This window comes from Pleurodeles waltl, chromosome 12 (assembly GCF_031143425.1).
Source record: "Pleurodeles waltl isolate 20211129_DDA chromosome 12, aPleWal1.hap1.20221129, whole genome shotgun sequence".
Classification (NCBI taxonomy): Eukaryota; Metazoa; Chordata; class Amphibia; order Caudata; family Salamandridae; genus Pleurodeles; species Pleurodeles waltl.
The window spans coordinates 523,090,210-523,116,176 of NC_090451.1; the positions used below are offsets into that span (position 1 = coordinate 523,090,210).

The 25,967-nt window shown below is 43.7% G+C and overlaps 1 protein-coding gene across 3 annotated transcripts in view; it reads right to left on the reverse strand.

Moving 5' to 3' along the window:
• USB1 (U6 snRNA biogenesis phosphodiesterase 1) overlaps window positions 1-25,967 on the reverse strand; it is a 222,805-nt gene that overhangs the window by 175,986 nt on the left and 20,852 nt on the right. For 2 of the 3 annotated variants that reach the window (XM_069217437.1, XM_069217439.1), the window contains exon 2: window positions 7,545-7,699. In XM_069217437.1, the coding sequence (XP_069073538.1) occupies window positions 7,545-7,699 (155 nt within the window). The remainder of the gene's footprint in view (window positions 1-7,544; window positions 7,700-25,967) is intronic. The other variant, XM_069217438.1, reaches the window with a different exon arrangement.

The following is a 25,967-nucleotide window of genomic DNA, read 5'->3' on the forward strand; positions in this document are numbered from 1 at the left end:
ATTGGTATGTTTCAACAACCGCCATTTCCCCATTGGTTCTAATTCGAGGGAATCTACGCGTTTTGTGAGTGAACATACATTGCAGTTACCACATGGGAAATGACCTATAACTAGCGGGAGATCCCAAAGGGACCTTTGTGTGGTGGAGACAATACGGGGTCTGGGCAGAGTATGGACCAACATATCTTTGATATTGGTGGTCCTTTTAAAAGCAAACAACGGTTTAGGAATATTTTCTCCTCCACTACAGAGGATATCCCAACTCTTGTTAATTACTTTCTTGATAGTATTAGACAGTGGCGTAAATGTAGACACACAGGTCAGTTTGATTTCTGAAGGCTTAGGGGTCATCTGAAGTAATGAGTCCCTATCACTATACTTTGCTCGTTTGTAAGCAGTATTTACCACTCTGTTGGGATAGTGACGATTGCATAATTTACTTTGCAGATCTGAAGCTTGCGTGACAAATGAATGCATATTGCTGCAATTGCGACATAGACGCAGAAACTGGCCGTAAGGTAAATTATCTCGGAGCGCTTTGGGGTGACGGCTCTCATACAACAACAGACTATTGCGATCTGTAGTTTTTTGATATGTGCATGTCTTAAGTTTGCCGCCATCAATACTAATCACCAAATCCAGGAATGGAATCTTGGTGGTTGAAATCGATTAGGTGAATTTCAAAAAAGGATCCAAACCATTGACCCATGTTGTAAAAACGTCTACCTCGGTGATAGGACCCTGCCAGACAACCAAAATGTTGTCTATATACCGACGCCATAATTTGATGTTATCCAAAAAAGAATTGGAATCTGGCAATATAAAACGTTTTTCAAAGTCATACATATAATATGCCCGTCAGACATTGCAGCGCCGGTCTGACGAGGAGCACGTCCATTGTCTCCGACGGATGCAGGTGGTGCAATCACCAGCAGATCGGCTGGGAGATGAGCTGGCACTCCACCTGGAGGACTTTCTCAAGGCCTTCGAAACCCTGGCATGGAACTTCTTGGAGGGGGTCTTATCAGATGGACTTCTACCCGAAATTCAGGAGCATGGTCCATCAGCCCATCGGTGCAGGTGCGGGTAAATGGCATTCGTTCAGATCCCTTTCCGATCAGATGCGGTGACACGTCAGGGATGACCCCTCTCCACCTTACTGTTTGCTCTAGCCATCAAGCTACTAGACTGCCCCCTTCTGTGGTGACCTGTTGATTGACGATTGGAGGTGGGGGACTAGCCATTAAGACAGGGTGTCCTTATCTGCGAATGAAGTTTTGGTGTCCCTGGGGTGGCCCCAGAGCTCAGGCCCTCGTTGCCTTGAGCTCCTGAAGCTGTATGATAAAGCCTTGGGTTATACTTAAACCCCAGGATGTCATTGCTGGTGGAGGTGCAGGGCACCGCTGGGGGAGTGAACTGGTGCCCAGACATCCGAGTAAAGCACAACGCCTTTAAATACTTGGGTGTTCACCTCTCCCCGCTCCCGGATTTGGCATGGCAGTGGAATTACCAGCCCCTATCACGCGTTATGAGGGGTGCTTTGGTCCATTGGAATCAGTTGCCTCTGAACCCATTGGATCGCAATGCCATTTTAAAAATGATCTGTCTCCCTGCTATTTGTATATCCTGACAAACTTCCGCTCCTTGGTGCCACGTGCCCGGTTCCGATCTCTCATCTACTTTATTTGAGGGGGGAGGGCGCCACCGAGTGGCTTTTGCTCAGCGTGGAAATCTCTCTATGAGGGTGGATTGGGCATGCCGGACCTCTACGTTTACTACTTGGCGGTTCAGTTGATTCTGATCAATGAGAGGTTTACTGGGGGATGGGACAACCTGGCCTACCGCTCGGAGCTCTGTTACCTTGGCTTTGAGGGCCTGCTGGGACTGTTTCATGGTGACCTGGTCACCCAAGCAACCCCGGACTGCACACGGGTGGCGGTGCAGTGTTGGCGGGCAGCGCTGCGGTTGACGGGTTGGGACCAACGCCTCACCAAGCTGATGCCCCTGTGACATGTAACATGGCGCTTGGAGAAAGGGGCCATTTCCCAGATCTACCGATCCTTGCATAATAACACGCCTGAAGGCCTCACTAGGCTGCAGGACAGGTGGGCGGCATGGGTGGGGGAACTGGATCAGGTTGATTGGAGTGAGGCCTGCTTTGCGTCAAGGAGGCTGGCCATTTCCGCCAGGTTAAGAATGATCCAGATAAACTACTTTCATATGACATACCTGTCCCCACGGCGACTCAGACATATTCGCCCGGGACCCCCGCCTGTATGAGATATGGTCAACTGGGGGCGCACCTGTTGTATGTGGCATGGGAGTGTCTTGAGATGAGTCCATTTTGGGTGGAGGTGGAACGGGAGATCTCAGCAGTCCTTGGGTGCCCCATATATTGAATGTGAGGGTGGCGCTGCTGGGCATTCTGGAGGAGTTGGGGGGCTGAGAGCTGACCGAATATTCACAGGAGTCGCTTGCCTGGTGGCCAAGAGAGACACTGCACAGCTCTGGCGAAGCCCGGTGGTGACATCACTCTTGAAGTGGCAATCCAAAGTGGACTGGTGCTCTCAACTAGAAAAGTAAATCTACGAAGCGTGGGGCTGTCCCCACAAATATGAGAAAATCTGGGGGAAGTGGCGGGCTCACAGGGGTCTGCCTGTGTGAACTATGTTATCATGTTCTTTTGGAGAGAGAGGGAGGGTCGTCGACTGTGGAAACGTATTGCCCTGCCTTATTCAATAGGGTTATCATGTACTTAGTGGCATGTCTTTGTTTCCTTTTTTGTTGTATTCTCACGCTTAAACAAATTAAAATTGGTTATAAAAAAAAAAAAGAATCGTTGCCAAGAAGAATGTGGGTGTCTCATCACAAAGGCTACTACTGGTGCGTGACGACAGCAATCAACATCAAAGGATCTCCTCTATTCAAACACTGATGAATCTTTCAAGTACCACCATAAATCTAATGTACTGCTCTCTCGTCTACTCCCATTTATTCCTTCCAATCCTTTAACCCCTTCGCTGCCAGGCCTTTTCCCCCTCCTGTGCCAGGCCTTTTTTTGCCTATTTGGAATAGTTCTCGCTTAGGCCCTCATAACTTTTTGTCCACATAAGCTACCCATGCCAAATTTGCGTCCTTTTTTTCCAACATCCTAGGGATTCTAGAGGTACCCAGACTTTGTGGGTTCCCCGGGAGGAGGCCAAAATACAGTGAACATTTCGTTTTTTGTTTTTTTTAAAGGGGGCTGCAGAAGAAGGCTTGTGGTTTTTTTCCCTGAAAATGTCATCAACAAAGGGTTTGCGGTGCTGTAATCACCAGCTTCCCAGCTTTCAGGAACAGGCAGACTTGAATCAGAAAACCACATTTTTCAACACAATTATGGCATTTTACTGGGACATACCCCATTTTTACGATTTTTTGTGCTTTCAGCCCCCTTCCAGTCAGTGACAGAAATGGGTGTGAAACCAGAAACCTAAACATTACTGAAAAGTAGACAAAATTCTGAATTCAGCAAGGGGTAATTTGTGTAGATCCTACAAGAGTTTCCTACAGAAAATAACAACTGAAAAAAAAAACAAATTGAAATTGAGGTGAAAAAAACAGCAATTTTTCTCTACGTTTTACTCTGTAACTTTTTCCTGCAATGTCAGATTATTGAAAGCAATATACCGTTACGTCTGCTGGACTCTTCTGGTTGCGGGGATATAATGGGCTTGTAGGTTCATCAAGAACCCTAGGTACCCAGAGCCAATAAATGAGCAGCACCCTGCAGTGGGTTTTCATTCTATACCGGGTATACAGCAATTCATTTGCTGAAATATAAAGAGTGAAAAATAGCTATCAAGAAAACCTTTGTATTTCCAAAATGGGCACAAGATAAGGTGTTGAGGAACAGTGGTTGTCTGCACATCTCTGAATTCCAGGGGGCCCATACTAGCATGTGAATTACAGGGCATTTCTCAAATAGACGTCTTTTTTACACACTCTCTTATATTTGGAAGGAAAAAATGTAGAGAAAGACAAGGGGCAATAACACTTGTTTTGCTATTCTATGTTCCCCCAAGTCTCCCGATAAAAAGGATACCTCACTTGTGTGGGTAGGCCTAGAGCCCGCAACAGGAAATGCCCCAAAACACAACGTGGACACATCACATTTTCTGAAAGAAAACAGAGGTGTTTTTTGCAAAGTGCCTACCTGTAGATTTTGGCCTCTAGCTCAGCCGGCACCTAGGGAAACCTACCAAACCTGTGCATTTTTGAAAACTAGAGACCTAGGGGAATCCAAGATGGGGTGACTTGTGGGGCTCTGACCAGGTTCTATTACCCAGAATCCTTTGCAAACCTCGAAATTTGGCTAAAAAAACACGTTTTCCTCACATTTCGGTGAAAGAAAGTTCTGGCATCTGAGAGGAGCCACAGATTTCCTTCCACCCAGCGTTCCACCAAGTCTCCTGATAAAAATGATACCTCAGTTGTGTGGGTAAGCCTAGCGCCTGCAACAGGAAATGCCCCAAAACACAACGTGGACACATCACATTTTTTCACAGAAAACAGAGGTGTTTTTTACAAAGTGCATACCTGTGGATTTTGGCCTTTAGCTCATCCGGCCCCAGGAGGGGCAGAAATGGCCTAAAATAAATATGCCCCCAACCCCCCCGGGGAGCGACCCTTGCCTACGGGGTCGCTCCCCTTGCGTGACATTGGCGCAAAAAAAAAAAAGAGCCCCGGTGCTTAAAATCGACCGATCTGCCCCCAAGGGCGGCAGAAATGGCCTAAATACAATTTGCCCCTCCAGGGGAGCGACCCTTGCCTAAGGGGTCGCTCACCATCTGTAAAACAACAACAACAAAAAAATCCCCGGTGCCTAGTGGTTTCTGCCCCCAATCGGCCTAATTAAAATAGGCTGATCTGCCCCCAAGGGGGCAGCGACGGCCTAAAATAAATTTGCCCCCCAGGGGAACGACTCTTGCCTAAGGGGTTGCTCCCCTTGCGTGAAATTCACAAAGAAAAAAAAAACTCCCTAGTGTCTAGTGGTTTCTGTACCGTTGGGGGCAGATTGGCCTCATAAAAATAGGCCAATCTGCCCCCAAGGGGGGCAGAAATGGCCTAAATGTAATTTGACCCCTAGGGGAGCGACCCTTGCCTAAGGGGTCGCTCCCCACCTCTTAAAAAAAAACAAAAAAATAAGATTCACAAAGAAAAAAAAAACTCCCTAATGTCTAGTGGTTTCTGTACCCTTGGGGGCAGATTGGCCTCATAAAAATAGGCCAAACTGCCCCCAAGGGGGGCAGAAATGGCCTAAATGTAATTTGACCCCTAGGGGAGAGACCCTTGCCTAAGGGGTCGCTCCCCACCTCTTAAAAAAAAAAAAAAGATCCCTGGGGGCAGATCGCCCTAATAATAGGCCGAAAAGGCCTTTAAAAAAATGCCCCCCCGGGAGCGACCCTTGCCCAAGGGGTCGCACCCTTATGCCAATTACCAAAAAGAAAAGAAATCCCTGGTGTCTGGTGGGCGTTTCAAAAGCCGGATTGCTTTACAATCCGGCTTTTGAAATGCTGAGAGAGACTTCAAAGGGAAGGAAATTCCTTTCCTTCCCTTTGAAGCCTCTCTCGGCCTCCTCCACGTGATCGGAAGAGAAATGCTTTTCATTTCTCTTCCGAGCACGCTGGAAGCTGAGCTTCCAGCGCGAAGGAGGAGGCCTATGTGACAATCAGCGCGCTGACGTCACAGGGGTGGGGGTCGGGGGTGGAAGGGGAAGGGATTCCCCTTCCATCCACGCCCGGGGGGTGTGGGTGGGTGGCCCATGGGGGGAGGGCTAGCGCTCCCCCCGGTTCCGGGGTGCAGGACGAGGTGATCTCGTCCAAGGCACCCGGGAACCGGGGCCTTGGACAAGATCACCTCATCCAAGGCACAGAACAGGTTAACAAAATCCACCAGTGGGCAAGCCTTCTGGAAACTCTCAAGATCCACATCTTTCAACTGTCATTAGGAAGGTTTGCTATGGATGACGAATCTCAACCTTAAACCCTACCTCAGGCACACCTTCTTACTTCTTGCCCTTTGCCAGATCTCCACTCCCAACCCCTAAACCACCTTAAATGCTCTACATGTTGAGGCAAGATCTACATCCTCGGTCGCCATCTTTACAGCTGCTCTATTTTTGCTAGATGGACAGTGCCACCACATCACTCATAGCTGACCACTCCACGGTTTAACAAGTTTAATTTTATTCTAATGTAATTGATAGCAACCTACTTTCACTAGAGTAACTGGTTACTCTAGCCATGTTAATATTTAATTCCTATGTATCATGTTCTGGAATGTAAGTGGTGCATCTGTTTCAGAAAATCTCAAGACATGGGGCAGCATATTTGTTTTATAGAACCAGGGAACCTTTTTCTTTTCTAGCACCGTCATGCTAGCACCCAGACAAAAGAAGTAATCATCTGCATTCCAGCAGTGTGATGCCGGACTGATATATCGTGTTTTGTGCATACTGCTATGCTTACGATTATGTCTTCCACTTACTGGCTCAACATCACCAACCCCAAGAAGGTGGGTTAATGCTGCTTAATGCTGCTCCAGTACTGTTCTATGATATTACCAGGGTATTCTTTGGAAATAATGGAACATAAGTAGTAACTCCCAACGTTCCGCCTGTCCTTGTTTTTTCCATCAACAGGAATAACCATTATTGAACTTGAAGCTTCACTGTTCAAATTAAATGTAGAAGTCTAAAAATCCCAGCATTCTTGCCAGTTTAAAGCTATGTAATAGTGCCAGTATTTTTCATTACTTATATAAACTGTACAGTGGTTCTCTAGCGGCACTCACCAAATTAAGCTTTTGTCAGATCAAATCAAAGAAACTGTCTGTAGTCTGATCTCCTCAGCTCTTGCCAAGCGTGTGCTCACATCATGTCACTCCCAAATGACATGTGTCAATGAGATACACATCTGCATCAAAGGAAGGCCCATGGGAATCTGTCCATTGGCAATGCTGCTCTGATGAGACAACGCCACCAAGAATAAGAGGTCAAGTCCTCCTTCGCATGCTTAGAAGTTTGAGTAAATATTCTTCTACCTTTTCTCAGGAACCCACTGTTCTGAAGCAACTGATCCCGTCAAATTTGCCCCCACCCTAATCTCACTAGCAATATGCAGGCACTGGCCTCTACACCTGTACAGAGTCCCTATCAAGATTACAAGCAGCAGAGAAAAAACTCACTTATGTTATCCTCCCTGAATATTTCACTGACTTCCTCCTTCTAGCAATTTGGGGAAAAAAATGAAGGCACACATTTCAAATTAAAACCTGCTTCTTCCCACTTAATAACCACCCACGCAATTTTGAGGAATAAATCTTGCTATTTAAAGTTCGGTGCTGCCCTAAAGGACTAGAATTACAGCATTTAAACATTCAGAATAAAATGGAAGGTATAAAGCACCAGGCAGTGAAGTGCATAAGTAGACAGGCAAACGGTATGTGACCAAACCAACGTGTGCAAAATGCTGGACACAGATATTTTAGTAAATTCGACTTACACGGTGTATAGACATGGGTTGCCCAGTTACCTCGCTCATGAGGGAAACTGCGCACTCGTCCTCCATGTTTGTTAACGTCTTCGTTGATCTGATCTTCTGGGTTATCTTGGAACATGTGCAACACACTTTCTGGAACTGGCAGACGAGGAACCTCCCTAGGGAGAAGCAGAGCACAGCAAGTGTGATACCCTCTTAAATTCATGGTTGTGATCTTCCAAATATAACTTTATCAGTACGGATTATACAATCACAGAACTGGTGTCGCCAGCAAGACAGGCAGTATGCGTCGCAACCCAATTAATAACTGGAAAACAAAAGGAGGGGATCACTGTGGCCTATGCTGTTTTTGCACTCACCATGCCATTGAATTTCTATTTATGTGGGTTGGGCCACGTAAATAGATAAGAGAGACAAAACACTGTTAATGAAGAAATTGTGTGAAATGAAGACGAGCCATCTAAATAGACAAGCAACTAAAGACAGTAATTAAGACATATCTTCTGTCTACACATCACAAGCCACAGAGAAATAGTACTTATAGTAGGAAAGACTGGAATATCAAGCAGGCTATAGAAATTGCACAATGAAATGTACATGAAAAGTTAAGAGGATCAAGAGGAGATACTGGAGTGGGAGGATGGGATATAGACAGTAAACAAGAAAGTACATAAGAAGAGAGCTAAATTGGACAATAGAGATCCTAAGCGGGAAAACTGAAACAATTTTACTAATTTCTAAAGCAGCAAATCTAACAGCATCCCTGGGTTGTGGCCACAGCATCACTAGTCGCACAGGCAGCTCAAAGGGCCTGCTATAAACACATACTGAAATAATGCTGAAAAACTGTCAGACAAAAACCTGCGTATGTGTGGTCTGAAGACAGTACAGGGGCACATGTAAGTTGAATCACCTACAGGAACCTGTATACTTCCACCTACCCACTAAAGGGGAGCTCGCACAACTTTCTACTGGGAGGAAGATCATATCAAGGTCAACAGGGTTTAAACACATGGCATCTAGGTTATGTGGGAATTCTGCCCTTTTCCTCATGCCATTTTGGAGATACAGGTCTGGAGATGTGACTAATAAATAAAGGTAAACTCTTTTCTACAATGCAGGAATACAATGACCAGTGACAAAGGGTGCCATCTCAGCAATTCATGGGATCAATAAATAAAGTTGCATACTGTACAAACAATTTATAGAATGTATCGGTTTAATGTGTGATCTGCTTTCCGTGGATGGAAATAATCCCGGCCCTCTGGTATACCTCCCACAAAAAAAAAATTATTGTCTAGAGATTTACATTTTGATTTGTGTTTTTTTGACGATTAGAGAAGTAATTTAGCTTGGGTAAAAATTGCTGATCCAGGACGAAATTTTCTGGATGACATTTTTAAAAATGGCAGCTGCTTTGCAGTGATGATGTAATATTTCAGAAACCATGAGCCCTATATACTTCATTTTGGTGTCAAAACATAGGTATTGGGGGGTCAAGTTGTCTTAAATAACTCTGGGGGCAACCCTTCCGCCATTTTTCAAAATGGCGGATATAATAGAGGAAGAAGAGACATATATAGAAATGAAACAAATAACAATGTTTTTTAGTCCTTTTATGTATACACCAAGCAATATTTATGATCTGAATATGAAATTTTTTTGTTTATCGCTCCTGTATTAAAAAAAATTTCATAGTTCACTTTATTTGTTTTGGCAATCACTCGTGGTACATTTTCAGGATGTTGAACATTTGAGAGGCACATATCGACAGGGACATCTTTTTGTAGCACATGTTTTGCAAGTACATGTAAGTTCTGTAGTAAAGACTTTAGAAATTTTGTAGGCTTTAGGACCCCATAAATATCTTTCCAACCAAGTTCACACGGATCTTCCTCCATATATGCATGATCCAAAACATTTACACATCTTTGATCAAGAAAAAACGCTCTTTTAATGTGTCCACGCACAGAATAGGACGTCTTTGGAAGGTCACTTAGCGAGACTGATCTCTTGAACTCGCTGTACTGAAGATCATCAAATGTGTGACAGTTAGAACTCATTTTCCACACACGCCCAAGGTATTTTTCTACATCTTTAAAGTCACATTCTTCTTCTATCTCAGCAAATCCTTTTAGGAACTTCATAGGTTCAGCAGTTAAAGCTCCAAGTTTAAGACTACGGGCCTTGATAAGAGCACTGTGCATCTCTGGGTCAAGTTGTTTGTACAGAATACGAAGCTGGATTAAGGGTCTTTCCTCACCTGTTCCATAATTTATCCATAACTCTGACAATCCTTGACTTATGAACTTTTCAACAGATCTAAGTAGCACAATAATAATATCTGTGTCATTTGATAGTACAATGACTCGATTGGAATCATTTCAAACAGCCCACTCAACATGTGGCATAACACAAAGGTCATCTTCCTTCAATTTGCTGTTAAGTTCTTGAACAATATGGCCCGTACCTTTTGAATATATCTCTGGAGGCACCAACTCCTCATTGACAATCATTCCACTTGCAATAATTGGAAATTCAGTGTTCACTGAAGCATCAGCCATGTTTTGGTGAGTTAACATCTCTAATTTTTCATGCAAGCAAGGTCAATTGTTCCACATGTAGACATTCGTCTGATTCTCTCACATTCTTTGACAGATAGTTCAAGATAACTGTCAAAGACAATGCACAGTTCTTACACGGTGCACACTGATTTTAATATCTGTTGAACAGTCTGAACAACCTCTCTGAAGATTTGCATGGATCAAATCTTGACCATTTGCAATGGTGAAATATTGTCCATAACAACAGTAGTTTTCAATGAGGACACCTTTTCAAATTGAAATTCTTCAACTGAAAGTTTTTTTTCAAGCTCTTGTACAAGTTTGTGCTTCACTGGTTTGGCTTCAGCATCTTCATTAAATAATGCGTTTGTTGGAAGAAGATCATGCAACAGAATGTCCTTGATAAATTCACCCCTTTTTCTTTTGCTATATCCATCCCTCTATGTGCTTGCAAAAGTTTTTTTTTGTAACCTGTTTTGTAGTGGCTGGCTGGACAAAACTCTTACTATGGCAATTAAAGTGTGGAAGTTTATCTTTAGTGATTATGTCAAACAGCCTTTTCTCTTTCAATACAAATCTCTCCTGCTTCACTTCTGAGTATAGTTTAAATCCATATTCCAGGACATCTAGTAGACATGTCTTTATATCGTTGTCCACATATTGTTTGGTCACGAAGTTGGGTAGTTGCACAGGCTCAGTCATTTCAAAGGTGTTTGCTGCTGCATGATACTAAGAAGGCTGTCAAAATGTTTATGAAAATGTTCCCCTCTCTTTCCCACACGTTAGTGGTGAGGAACAGTTTCACGATGGTCCATTAATTCTGAATTTGTCATCTCTCTGAAAACATTGCAAATAGAAAGGACTTAATTGGAAACTAGCTGCCATTGAGCAACATATTCACTTTTACATGTCTGACCAACAATTCCCTTGGAGCTTTTCTGTGATCTCTGGATCGTCTGTTCCAGTCTCATATATGGAGCCACAACATTGAAAATGTTTTTGGATGAATTTTTTGTAGAGGTATGGTTTTCCACCTCTAGCTTGTTCACTCTTTTCAAATACCAGGACCCATATCTCAGGTAGTTTATGCAACTGAATTCGTAAAACACAGTAATCAGTGACACCACAGTCTTTACGTGCTGCTCCCAATCACCTTCCCGATCATCATGTACCAATTTTTTCACTAGAGCTATCATGTGTAAAACATTTCCCCAGTAGTTGCAAAGTTCTGATTTTTCTTCATATTCTATAAACAAATCAACAAACTTGTTTTTCAAGTTTTATGATTTTGAACTGAGTGTACTGAACATTGCTAGCCTTTGCATTATGTCTTTTGAATGAAGCACACACTGTGCCTTGTTCACTTCTGAGATAAGATATGCAAAACTTAATTTGTCTTTCTTTATCCAAAGAGCATTCCAATGCAATGTTTCTATAGCCTCAGATATGATAAGCATACTTTGTAATAAACAAACATAATGAGTTACGCTCAATACTGACTGGACAGTTTTGCTTCCAAAGATTTCAACCTCAATAAGTGCACTGTCTATGCCACATCCACTGAGACAATTTCCTGCGCACCACATGACGTTTGTTATGTAGCAAACACCCATCATTGGATAAATATCATCAAACTCTACTGAATCGCTCATAAAAATGTCAGCTACAATACAGAAAATACTTTCATTGCAGAAAATTGGCAAGATCTTCACACTGAGCATGCACATTTGGAAATTGTTTTAGAGTTGTGTATACTGTTATGTAGTTTGTGACTGGAAAAGGTAATTACTGGTAAAAACCCAACGTTCTTCAGTGGGACAGTATTTTGGGAGATCAGAGCATGAATTCTTGCCCACTGAGTAAATTATTTTTTTTCATTCTTCAGTCCGCACCAAATAAGCAATATGATAAATTCAGTTAAATCAGCTTTGTGGACCGCACCATCAGGCAGAAGAAGGTTCATGTCCGCAGCCACTTTGAAACGTTCTGACAGACTGGGACATGTTGATGGCTTGTAGTGATTTTGCACACGTTGGCAAGGCAGTTGGGTTATAAGTTTGCAGTTTCGTTTGTTTATGCCTAGAGCTGCCACAACTGGTTTTCCAGCTGCTACTTCATTGGTACAGTCTTGAAAAAGAACCATGGCAGTATCATGTGTGCTAGATGTTCCAGACAAAGAAGAGCGGTCTCCAAAATCAAAATAATAAAGTTGCTGCAATTGTACATCCTTTCCTAATAAAGTGACTTGGAAGAGGTGTGCTGTCAGCTTCGCACGATTTTACAGCATGAGCTGCTAACAAATTCCTGTTCCGCACTTTGTCATTTTAGCTTGTTGATACACCAATCTTATTCATTGAAGTGATTCATTCTCTACTTCTGCACTTGTCATAGATTGCGTGGGCAGTCATCATGTGTAGCAGAGTTTTCCTTTTGCTGTGATGTAATTAATAAAACATGATTTGGAAAAGACAGTGCTTTTGCACAGCATAAGCCTGTCGGTTCACTGGACTGTCTTCCACTTCTTCGCTTATTTCTTCAAAGCCATCATCAATGTTGTTGGCTTCTGGTCTGAACTCAAGAACTTTCGTTTGTAATAGTTTTGCTTTGCTGATATTATACAATGACTTAAAAAAAATGTAAGACAACATCAGGCATTCTTGTGGACTCCCATGTTTGTGGAGCTCTAGGGTATCACAAAATTTGTCATTAAGTTCAAAATTTTAATCTTTCAGGACGTTTCTTGAAATGGTTCCTGCGGATTTACTGCATCCTGTGATCTTATTTTGACAGCAAGAATTTCAGGAGTCAAATCAGCTAAGAACACCATAAGTTGCTCATTCTTTTTGTTAGACTGACAAAAACAAATTCTGTCATTGTACATTCCCACCAGAAAAATCTTAATTTCATTATTATGGATTAATAAAGTTTCAGTATTGACCATTATTTCTGTGATCTCACTGAATGTGAATCTGTAGCCAGCACTCAAGAGTGGCTTTAAAACTTCATTTGCTTTTTCAAAGAGTGCAAACTTAACTTAAGGCTGGCAGTTACGTTGCTGCTCGGAGCTCATTGTACATTTATATTTTTGAATGTCTGCATGCATGCAGTTCAGGTGGGCATACAAATCCGCCGCAAATATATTTACCTTGCTGTTTAGATCAGCTGCTCGGCTGAAAACTTCATCTTGAAAGAAACTAGCTGCAGATAAAAACGTTTGCCCTTTAAGACTCACATACTCTGTACTTTGTTATTTCGTCAATACCTTTGGCCCATGTTCTGGCTAAACCACAGATAACACATTGAAGATCCTCTGCATTCTGAACAGTTGTTGGAGGAGGACGAGGGGTAGCCATTGATCTTCTAAGTGGATGGGCACTGGGTTTGGTTGTCATCGCTTTCTCAGAAGACTCAGGATTCTTGTTGTGATTCACTGGTTTCTGCTATATTTTGACAACTGTCTTCAAGGTTTTTTCCGTTGTATACAACTTGTAGCACTTGTTACAATGGTAAAGTATTTTATCCTCTTCAATTGCAGTCTTTTGTGAACTTCATCTTGCCGTATTTCTGCAGCATCTTGAACTCTCTTCCGTCCACCCGAAGTTGATGTTAACTTTTCATTCGGATTACTATATGACACATTTCTCTCAGTGGAAGGAGTCCTCAACACTCTGCTCTGGAGCTAAAGATACTCTGCTACCAACTGCTTCGCTCATGTTTACGAATTTGAATCAATGGAAATCCTGAAACAAAAGCAATATAAAAATAAATTACCAATATGATGGCTAAAACACATTATTAGAGAGCTGTCACTTTGGAAAATGGTGGAAGGGTTGCTCTGAGGAGTTATTTTCTGTCTCTATAAGACTACTAGAACCCCAAAATCTATGTTTTGACAACAAAATGAAGAATATAGGTCTCATGGTCCCTGAAATATCACATCATCACTGCCACACATACACCATTTTTAAAACTGTTGTCCAGAAAAAATTGGCCCGGACTAGCAATGTGTACCCAAGCTTAATTACTTCTCTAATGATAGAAAAACACAAATCAAAAATGAAAATCAGTACAACAGTATTTTTTCCAGAGGTGGATCAAGGGGCCAAGACTAAAATGTCAGTGGTGCTTTCCTTTCCACCTCTTCTTCAGCAGCTCTCGTTCTATACTTTCTGAGCAGAATGACCACCTTGTCAGTATCAATCACACCGATCCTCTGTCATGTGGAAATTCAAACTGCTTCAAGTCGTACCTGATCAACATTAAAGATGCATTCATCATGTGGTCTTAGCAGAGTCTGCACTGTTGAGTACAGAAAATTAAGCTGGCCTGTGACACTTGGTGAGATAGCTCTTACTTTACGTTTTTTAAATAGGTGGTGCTTTGGTACAACTATGGCAACATAGGTAAAAACAAAAACAGAAAGGTTAAAAAAAAAAATGTTTTAAAAAAAACGGGCAGCTAAGTCATCCAACCTAAGTGTCAACTTCTACCTACACAAAGGAAACAAGTATTGACAAAGTCTATAAGTCTTGCCCATGCAAGAGCTATTGGCTTTGGCAATATGTTTAGCCATTTTGTACACCAGCATGTCTGCTGTTCAGCACAGCTACAAGTTAGTGGCATAAAAGAGCCTGGCGTAGATTGTCAGAGTGGAATGTCGAAGAGTGTTGTAGAGTGGAGTGGCATAGATTGGAGTTGCGCAGAATGGCATACATTGGAGTTGCTTAGAATGGACTGCTGTAGGGTGCATTGGCATATGGTGTTGAAGAGTATAATAGTGTACTGTGCAGCAGCATATAATTCAGTGGTGTACAGTGCAGTGGTATAGAGTGCAGTGGTGCAGATGCAAAGTAGAGTGGTGTAAAGTGCAGGTGTGTAGAGTGGAGAAGATGGACTGGTGTAAAGTGCAGTGGTGCAAAGTAGTGTGGCATAGAGTCCAGTGGCATAGAGTGGGTCAGAGCAGAGTGGCGCAGAGTGATGCAGAGTGGTGTAGAGTATAGTGCCATAGAGTGCAGGGACAGAGTAGAGTGCACTGGCATAGAGTGCAGTCGCATGAATGTAGTAGGGCAGAGTAGAGTGGCATTGAGTTCAGTGTTGAAGAATAGTGTGTCTGAGTGCAGTGGCATAGAATGCATGGTGTAGCATGCAGTAGCACAGAGTAGAGTGGTGTGGAGTAGAGTGGTGTAGATTGCAGTGGTGAAGAGCAGAGTGCAGTGGAGAGATGTAGAGTAAAGTTGGCTGGAGTAGAGTGCATTGGTGTAGAGTGTTGCGGAGTACAGTGGCATAAAGTGCAGTGGCACAGAGATCAGCAGCGTACAATGCAGCATTGTAGAATGCAGTAGCACAGTTGAGAGTAGTGCATAGTAGAGTGCAGTGGTGTGGAGATGTGCAGAGTAGACTGGCATAGAATACAGTGGTGTACAGTGCATTTGTGCAGAGAAAAGTGGTGCAGATTAGAGTGGCAGAGTGCAGTGGCATATAGAGGCACATACTGGAATGATGCAGAGTAGAGGAGAGTGGAGTGATGCAGAGTGCAGTGGCAGAGGGTGGAGTGATGCAGAGTACAGTGACGTAGAGTGCATTGGCACAGAGTGCAGCAGAGCAGATTAGAACTGCGTAGAGTTCAGTTGCAGAGACTTCAGTATTGCAAAGTAGAGAGTAGTGATGCAGAGTGCATTTGCGTAGACTGCAATGGTATAGAGTACGGGGTAGAGTAAAGTGGCGCACAGCAGAGCGCCGTAGAGTGTAACGGCATAGAGTAAAGTGGTGTAGAGTGCAATAGCAAAGTGCAGTGGTGCAGAGTAGATTAGGAGTGGCACACAGTGGATTGGAGTAGAGTGAAGGGGTGTAGAAAGGGACAGAGTAAAGTGCATTGGCATGGACAGTATTGGCTTAGAGTACAGTGGCCTAGAGTGCAGTACTGGGAAGTGATGTAGGGTGGAGTTGTGCAGAGTAAAGTGGAGTGGCCTAGGCTGGAGTGATGTACAGTGCAGTTGTGCAGAGTTCACTGGCACAGAGTAGAGTGGTGCAGAGTAGAGAGGCATAGAGTGCAGTGATGTGGAGTGGTGCAGAGTACAGTGCAGTGGCATGGTGTTGTGTAGAGACAACATAACATTAACTAAAACGACCAGTATATTTGCACAGATATAGCTTTACTAATAAACATATACAGTGCACAAACAATGTGTAGAAATGCCATCACCTAGTGTTTTGTTTCGATCATATTAAAGTATTTGTTTCTAACACACTTCAGAATTAACAAACATATACTTCATTTGTGTTTTTCTAATTCTGAAATAATCTGAAATACTTGAGTTAATTTAATTGCTGTTGGGTGCTAGGAAAAAACCCTTTCCTACACCCAGTATCCAACAACAGTGTGTTTAAGAGAAAGAAAAGAAAACATCAGGCTCCCTCAGAAGACAGAGACTGACATTTAAACTTTGTCTCTAAATGCACGCCAAACGTGTTAAGATAAAAACAAGATTTACAGACCGGTTTACAGAAAGGAGCACTCATGGAAGAATACATGGGGAGGTAGTGTGAAAAGGCTTTACTCCTTGGGTGTAGGGGGATGAACTCACACTTGACATCCGAAAACGAATAAATCTAGCAAATAGAAAGCCAGAACAAGTGAGTTATAAACCACAAAGTCATTGGTAAGAAACAGGAGGAATGTATTCCCAGGGAAGCTTTCTGAATGTCTCTAAGATGTCTTTAGCAAACCAGACAGCTGCACTGTCTAGTAGGCTTCGACCTAAAAAGGGCAGGTGACAATGCTTCTTGTCACACAGCACTGTCTCGAAAACATGCTAGAATGTGTGATTTAACTTAAATTAGTGAATTAGCTTGCTAAAATGAGCATCCAGAGGACCTCACTATGCAGACTGAATTAGACTCACTATGCAGACTGAATTAGACTATTCAAAGAATGCAGCTTCATTGATCCTCCGCTGGAAGAAAGAACTAAAATGTAGAAGCCAAAAGTATACCAGATTTGTGTTCAGAGGTTTCTTTTTTGTTTTTTAATTCAAGGATCACAAATATGGGCTTTATTGATATTTTCCGTAGACAATATTACCTTGAGCTCCTTCCTGATTACCCAATTTGAAATCTAACAGCACCACAGCACTCTAAATCAGAAAGTACCAGAAGCTACAGTCATGGCATCCACATCAGAGGCTCGCCCTTAATGCCACATGAAGACCAGAATATAAAACTAACAAATACTTTTTTTTTTAAAAGGGAAAAGAAGCTCTACTGGGGAAAGCATCTGGAAATTAGGTATGGTTATGGGTATACAGGTAAGGAAATTGCCCATTCTAGTTGTTTGTGGAGTAACAGGCATTCAGAAATACAAACTCATAAGAATGGTGTTACTGAATGTATGAAAGGCAGTGAGAGCAAAATAAACCATGTTGCTTTTTTTTTTAGACCAATCTGTTACTGATTAAAGAGAAGAACTGGTCAAGATAAGGAAGGAAACTACAGCAGGAAGCGACAGCTAAACTCTGCAGCCCAGGTATGGTATTCAAGACTGATTTTTGAGAAAGAAGAAAGAAATTACACTCTTCACCTAAAGGAAATGAGCCATTTCCGTAGCCCATAGGAGGACCAGGAAATAATACTCTTCAGCCACATTCTCCACCTCCCCATATCACAGGAAGCTTGTCTGGGAGGCATAAAGCTGATAAGCTTTAGGAAGTAGAACCCGGTGGAAATATTCAACTTCTTGAATGCAGGGGGGAAAAATCAGCTTTAAGCTCCAGTGGTGGATTGTTCTGGTAAAGTTATAAAGATCTTACTTCCATGAAAAACATTTCCAAACTAAGGATATTATTCAATGGGAGTAGAATCACCTGGACAAAATGTTGACTCTGCACTAACTATCTTGCCTCTATGAACTAGAAGGAGCAGAGAAAAGGACTCCCTGACTCAGTATCAGGCAATTCCTACAGCCAGTACATTCACCTCCCAGATCTTTTCTGAATCTGTATCAAAAGACATAACACCTATTGGCCTGGATGACTGCTATACTGAATGGTTTCTGAAGAATATTTGTGGCAACATAAATACAGTGATGGATGCGGGTACTTATGCCACTTACCCCAACAGTCTCTAAAAAATAATTTTCAAAAGCTCCTGTTGCGCATTCTGAATTGCTTCTGTGATTCTGTGGGTGGGCATTAAAAAGCAAAAACAAATCCTGTCAAACATCTTCTTTGACCTTTTAAAAATATCTTCCATATATTCGGGAGGAACAGGGGAGAGAAGATAGAAACTGAAAGGCAGATAATGCTTAGAAGTCACCACTGGTAAAAACTCACTGTCTGAGTTTCTCCGCTGAAGAAGATGGTGACTGAAGCAGTCAAGGATAGCAAATGGGACTTGTATTTTTTGAGACCATAAAATTGGATCCTCCAATATTTCAGCTTCTACCTGATCAAATAGGGCCTACGTTTTTGTATAAGAGGTTCTGCAGCCAGTTTTACCTTCCCTATCAGTGGAAGGGCTGATATCCTGCTTCTTAAGCATTTGCACGATTCTAACATCTGGATTTATAAGTTATTCCAGCACTGGAATACAAAATAGAGTTGTAGGAAAATGCCACTGTTGGCATGGTTACCCCCTAACCTTTTGCCTTTTGTTGATGCTAGTTATGATTGAAAGTGTGCTGGGACCCTCCTAACCAGGCCCCAGCACCAGTGTTCTTTCCTTAAAACTGTACCTTTGTCTCCACAATTGGCACAGCCCTGGCACACAGATAAGTCCCTTGTAAATGGTACCCCTGGTACCAAGGGCCCTGTGGCCAGGGAAGGTCTCTCTGGGCTGCAACATGTACTATGCCACCCTGGGGACCCCTCACTCAGCACATGCACACTGCCTCACAGCTTGTGTGTGCTGGTGGGGAGAAAATGACTAAGTAGACATGGCACTCCCCCCAGGGTGCCATGCCCACAACCCACTGCCTGTAGTATAGATAAGTCACCCCTCTAGGAGGCTTTACAGCCCTATGGCAGGGTGCACTATACCACACGTGAGGGCATAGCTGCATGAGCACTATGCCCCTACAGTGTCTAAGCCAATTCTCAGACATTGCAAGTGCAGGGTAGCCATAAAGAGTATATGGTCTGGGTGTTTGTCAAACACAAACTCCACAGTTCCATAATGGCTACACTGAATACTGGAAAGTTTGGTATCAAACTTCTCAGTACAATAAACCCACTGATGCCAGTGTGGGATTTATTGAGAAATGCATACAGAGGGCATCTTAGAGATGCCCTCTGCATACCAGCCCAACTACTAGTGCTAGGCTGACCAGTTTCTGCCAGCCTGCCACATCCAGACTGGTTTCTGGCCACATGCGGTGGGTGCCTTTGTGCACTCTGTGACCAGGAACAAAGCCTGTCCTGGGTGGAGGTGCGTCGCACCTCCCCCTGCAGGAACTGTAACACCTGGTGGTGAGCCTCAAAGGCTCAAGCCTGGTGTTACAGCGCCCCAGGCCACTCCAGCTAGTGGAGATGCCTGCCCGCCGCCCGGACACAGCCCCCATTTTTGGCAGCAAGCCCAGAGGAGATAATGAGAAAAACAAGAAGGAGTCACCATCCAGCCAGGACAGCCACTAAGGTGCCTTGAGCTGAGGTGACTCCTGCTTTAGAAAATCCTACATCTTGCTTTGGAGGATTTCCCCCAATAGATAAGGGATGTGCCATCCTCCCCATAGGGAGGAGGCACAAGGAGGGTGTAGCCACCCTCAGGGACAGCAGCCAGTGGCTACTGCCCCCCAGCCCTAAACACACCCCTAAATTGAGTATTTGGGGGTGACCCTGAACACAGGAAGACAGATTTCCTGACAACCTAAAGAAGAAGAAGGACTGCTGAGCTGAAAGCCCCGCAGAGACGAAAGAGACAACAACTGACTTGGCCCCAGCCCTACCGGCCTGTCTCCAGACTCAAAGAACCTGCAATAGTGACACATCCAGCAGGACCAGCGACCTCTGCCAACTCAGAGGACTGCCCTGCAACCCAAAGGACCAAGAAACTCCAGTGGACAGCGGTTCTGTCTAATCTACAAAGAAGAAACCATCTTTAAAGGGACTCCAGCCTCACTCCGGAAGCCTGCGTCCCCAACACTCTGCACCCAACGCCCCCGCTCGTGTCCAGAGAAACCAACACTGCAGTGAGGACCCCCATGCGACTCCCACGACGTGGACACCCTGAAATGACCTCCCTGCACCCTCACGGCGACGCCTGCAGAGAGAATCCAGAGGCTCCCCCTGAGTGCGACTGCCCGGTAACTAAAAACCTGACGCCTGGAAGAAGCACAGTGCCCGCAGCCCCCAGGCCCAAGAGAAACAGACTACTGGTGCAGGAGTGACCAGCAGGCAGCCCTCATCCTTGCCCAGTCTGTGGCTGGCCCGAGAAGCCCCCCGTGCGCAGCCTGCATCGCCAGAAGTGACCCCCGGGTCCCTCCATTGCTTTCTATTCAAAACCCGACACCTACTTTGCACACTGCACCCGACTGCCCTGCGCCGCTGAGGGTGTTTTTTGTGTGCCTGTTTGTGACCCCCCCAGTGCTCTACAAACGCCCCCTGGTCTGCTCCCCGTGAACGCAGGTACTTACCTACTAACAGACTGGAACCAGAGCACCCCTAGTCTCCATAGGTGCCTATGTTATTTGGGCCCTACTTTGACCTCTTCATCTGACCAGCACTGTGTTGCTGGTGCTGGGTGTTTGGTGTTGCCTTGAACCCCCAAAGGTGGGCTGTCTATGCCCCGGAGACTAAACTTATAAGTGCTTTACTTACCTGCTAAACTAACTTGTACTTACCTCCCCCAGGAACTGTTGATTTTTGCAGTGTCCACTTTTAAAATAGCCTATTGACATTTTTGCCAAAACTGTGTACCTTACAGTTTTACTTCAAAGTTCCATGCTTACCTATGGCAAGTACCTTACAATTTATGTATTTACTTCAATTCTGAATATTGTGGTTCTAAAATAAATTAAGAAAATAATATTTTTCTATATAAAAACCTATTGGCCTGAGTTAAGTCTTTGAGTGTGTGTTCTCATTTATTGCCTGTGTGTGTACAACAAATGCTTACCACTACCTTCTGATAAGCCTACTGCTCGACCATACTGCAACAAAATAGAGCATTAGTATTATGTATTATTGCCACTATCAACCTCTAAGGGGAACCCTTTAACTCTGTGCACACTATCTCTCATTTTGAAATAGTATATACAGAGCCAACTTCCTACAAGAGTATTTTGCTACCAACCAAAACTCAATAATAGTTCAGGCTATGGTGCAAAAAATGCAGAGGAAACATGAAGTTATCACAAGACAGGATGTGAAAGATAAGGTGGCCATTGTAGTCCCCCAGGAAGAATAGCTAGGATCATTTTCAATTGTCTTTCTGGCAGAGAAGTACTTCAGAGGAATCACGACCGATAATATATCTTTAAAAAAAAAATCATTACCACCCCATTTCAAAATGAGACCAAAAAGAGGAATCTTCCATTAGTACTTCAGCAAAATATAATATTGCCTTAAACCTTTAAGATAGCTATCTGGCCAGCCAAATTATCTCTGGTAAAATAGAAGTTATCCGGGTGTCCCGTACAGAGTAGATCCAATTTACAGTTCTCTCATTTCGGAAGTTGTCTGAAGGAATTTAATTAAAGTGTTGGCATTGTTGGCAGCAATTCTACACGGTGGGATACTTCTCCATATGGACAAATGTCTAGTTCATACTCCTTTCAGGGAGCAAACATCAAATAAACAGGAAGGTATTTCAGACAAAGAAGTCCTAGAATTGCTTTGTAAATATGTAGCCCTTTGAGTCACTTCAATTTTTTGGCTTACCTGCCTTCTAATTTTCCATCAATGGACTGATGTAGTGGACACTATAGGTAAATTCAGGAATTGTTTGATAATTTATAGAAGCAAGCAAGGTGTACCCTCTGCCTATTTATAGTCAAGACTGACTAGGGACTCCATACACCAGGATATAGCTAGGCCGGCAGCCAGTCATAACTGAATGCAGACTCAGAAACACAGGTTTTTTTTATGTGTACTCAGAGGGCGAACAACCAATCCTGACAAATCTGTACAGTAAGCCATAAGTATTATCCTTGCTTTCTTCCATGGTCTGTGATGAGCAGTGAAGTATCTTAAATATATGTTGTGTGTATGAAATGAGGATGGGGTGCCAGGCTGAATGTGTCCTGAGAGCACAGTATGAGAGTGTTCAGTGTAGGGAAAGGTGCGGAAGACATTGTGACGCGATGGGTTAATTAGCTTGAGCAGTGTAGATGAGTGTAATGCCTGTTGAAATCCCCTCCCAAACATCGTGGAAAAGTTCATGATATTATTTTCAAGCTTGTTTGTGTAGAAGACTCCGTCTCAACCTTGAGAACGAGAGTACAGGGAGAAGACGGAATGAAAACAAAGGCTGGAGAAGGGCAGAGCAGGCAAGTACTGATAACATAGCTAGAAAATGCCAGAATGAGATAGAATCCAAGCTTCAAGTTATTTAAGCACTGAAGTGTGGATGAGGGATTTGGAAGCTCGCAGATGGAATTGTGGAAGCTGCCACGGCCCAGCGTTGCCTCCCTGTTTTGCTGACCGTGGTGCATGAGGGGGAGAGAGGTCCAAGCAGGCGGTAGAGGGCTTCCCAGCATGTCGTGGACTAAGTTAAGTTTCCACACAGGGATGAAAGGCCTTTGTTTCTCTGCTCTATTATTATGACTGATTATTTATGCTTGCACTGTGTTTATTACCTGAAGTATTCAGCTCAGCTCGTTTATATCTTGCTTTCTAAACCTTAGTGTGAACTGTTACAATAACAGAAACATGCATTTTGGTGTGCAGTAAATCAAAGCTTATCTGAAGTATTCAGTTTGTTTATGTTTTGCCTCCTGACCATCGTAATGAGAGCCTGCTGCAGTAATTGAAACATGCATTTTGGTGTGCAGTAAATCAAAGCTTATCTGAAGTATTCAACTCATTTATATTCTGCTTCCTGAATATCGTAGTGTGATGCATTTTACGTAGTGTGATGCATTTTAGTATACAGTTAATCAAAACCTATATCTGTCAATTAACTCTTTGCTTATATATATATATATATATAGATGCTCCATGTAGTGTACTTATATATATAAATAAATAAATAGATGCTTTTCATTGCTATTCTTATTCTACTATTGTTAATGTGCTGAATGAACACATTTTACCTGCAATTCTAGTAAAGCTAAATTGGATTTATAATTGGTGTGTGGTCCTTTATTGAGCGTCCTTATTGACTTATACCGAACAGGTGTCAACCAGTTACCTGGATAAGACATTTGGTACCAGTAGTGGGGTATAAGTCAATAATGCCTCTTTGGGGACGTAAGAAAAGTGAGGCAGAGAGCGGAAGGCAGCATGGGGCAGAAGCCAGATCAATTCCTGGGTGGTTAGCAACTGACCCGTTCTCTGGTGTGGCAGGACTCCTGAACCGGTGGGCAGCGCCGGTGAGAAAGTGACTCCTCTCTTAGTGGAAGATGCGGTTGAGAGTGTTAAGCTAAGAGGGGCAAAGCTGGAGCTGAAAGCAGCAGGGCAAGTGGGATGGCTTTTCCTGTCTGCGTTCCGTACGGTATACAGGAAAACATTAACACAAGATGCAGAGATAATAAAACTGCGGGATGAGGTTGCAGCCTTGCAGGAAAGGCAGTTACTTATGAAAGAGACCATAGAAAGTGCAGTGACTCGGGGTGATCAAATGGAGGCAAGGTGCACCGCATTAGCAGTACGAGTAGCAAAACAGAAGAGTAGGCAGAAGCCTAAAATGCCCTCAACTGTGCAAGTGAGGGCACTGGTGCGCAAACAAAAGAGTAGGCAGAAGCCTAAAATACCCTCAACTGTGCAAGTGAGGGCATTGGTACGCAAAGAAAATTGGGATCCATATACTTGGGATGGAACAGTCTCAGATAATGATGACTGGGATTGGGAGGATGAGGTGGAAGTACGTGTAACAGAACTAGGTGGAGTTGAAAGTGGAGAAGGATATGTAGGTGAAATTGAAGGTGAAAAGGGAGTGAATGATGGGCAAATACAGAATTCTCGTTTGGTAAGAGATTATACGCAAAGTGAGTTCTTGGAAAGAACCTGTATGTTTAGGCAGATGCCTGCAGAGCCTTTGTTTAAATGGTTCGTGAGATCGTGGGACACTGGAGCAAAAGATGCATTACAGAATTATTTTGCGTTAGGTCCCATCACAGAAGGAGACCCGTTTGAGCTGGACATGATAGTACAGGATGATGTAGATGATGTAGTGATGTGGAGCTTTTGGCAGAGGCAGGGAAAAAAGAGGGTGCCACAAGATTGGGCCTTAGTGGAAATAGAACGCATAACTGATGATCGGCCAGTCACCTTAAAAACATGGGTCTCCTTACTAGGTTGGACAAGAGAAGGAGGGGTTGGCAATAAAGTAGGCAGAGCACAGGAGTTTGCCATCGTGAAGTGGAAATGGTATCTGCAGCAGAGGGCAAAACCGGGACCAGCAGGAGTGTCGAAGTTACAAGAAGATAAGCTTGCAGATGGACTTGCAGGCAATGGCCCCTGCGCCAGAGCCCTCTGAAATGGAATCCTCACCATTTAAGACAGCCCCACCTTTTGAACAACTCACCGAAGAAGAACAGCAAAATGCATGGTTCACAGATGGTACCGCCCGGTACTATCAAGGAAAAAGACAATGGCAAACAGTTGCATTCCAGCCTGCTACAGACATGATGTTGCTGCGAGGAGGGGATAATGAATCAAGGCAGCTTGCAGAACTGCAGGGGGTAGCAGCAGTGATCGAACAAGCCCCCATCGGAGAGAAAACATTTGTGTACACTGACAGCTGGGCCACCTACCAAGGACTAGTAAGCTGGGCCCCGACTTGGCGCAAGGATGGATGGAAAATCAAAGGCACCCCCATTTGGGGAGGCGAGCAGCTATGGGAAGAGATGTGGGAGAAAGGGCACAAATGTCAAATCTATGTGGGACATCTGGACGCCCATTGCCCATCAGACACCTCACTTGCATCTCTATTTAACAACACCGCAGGTCAGATGGCCAAAACGCGAACGGTGGTCATCAAGGAGGAAGCTGAAGCCGCTTTAGCAAACAGGGCCCATGCAACATCTGGACAGCCAGGAGAGAATGGCACTTATGCATGGGCACAGCAACGATAAATTCCAGCCACTAAAGAACAAGTGCAAAAAGCAGTAAAGGAGTACCCCACATGCAACCAGATTAGACAAATGCCCTTGCAAAAGAAGCCTAGCGGCCATATCAGGAGAGGAACTGCAGCTACTACAGTGAGGCAATTGGACTATATCGGGCACTACCAAAAGAAGGAGGGAAAAGCCACGTATTGACCATGGTGGACACCTACTCTGGCCTTATGTTGGGTATGCCCTGTAAGTCTGCAGATCAAAAGTCCACTTTGCAAGGGCTAAACTACCTGATAAAACATTATGGGGCACCTGATGAGATCCAAATAGATAGGGGCACACACTTTTCAGGGAAGACAGTGCAGGGCTGGGCACAGGAACAGGGAATTTGGTGGATTGTGCACCATAGTCATTATCCACAAGCTGCAGGCATGATTGAGAGATATAACGGATTGTTGAAAGAACAGCTAAAACGTTACCAGCACATCAGACGCTAAAAGGATGGAGTAGTAATTTAGACAAAGCCTTGTTCGAATTGAACAATAGACCAGTTGGGCAGCAGACTCCTTTCATTCGGATGACAGGGCATGATAAAGAAATCACCCACACAATGATTGTCTGGAAAACAGACCCTCGAGCCCGATTACCTTTACA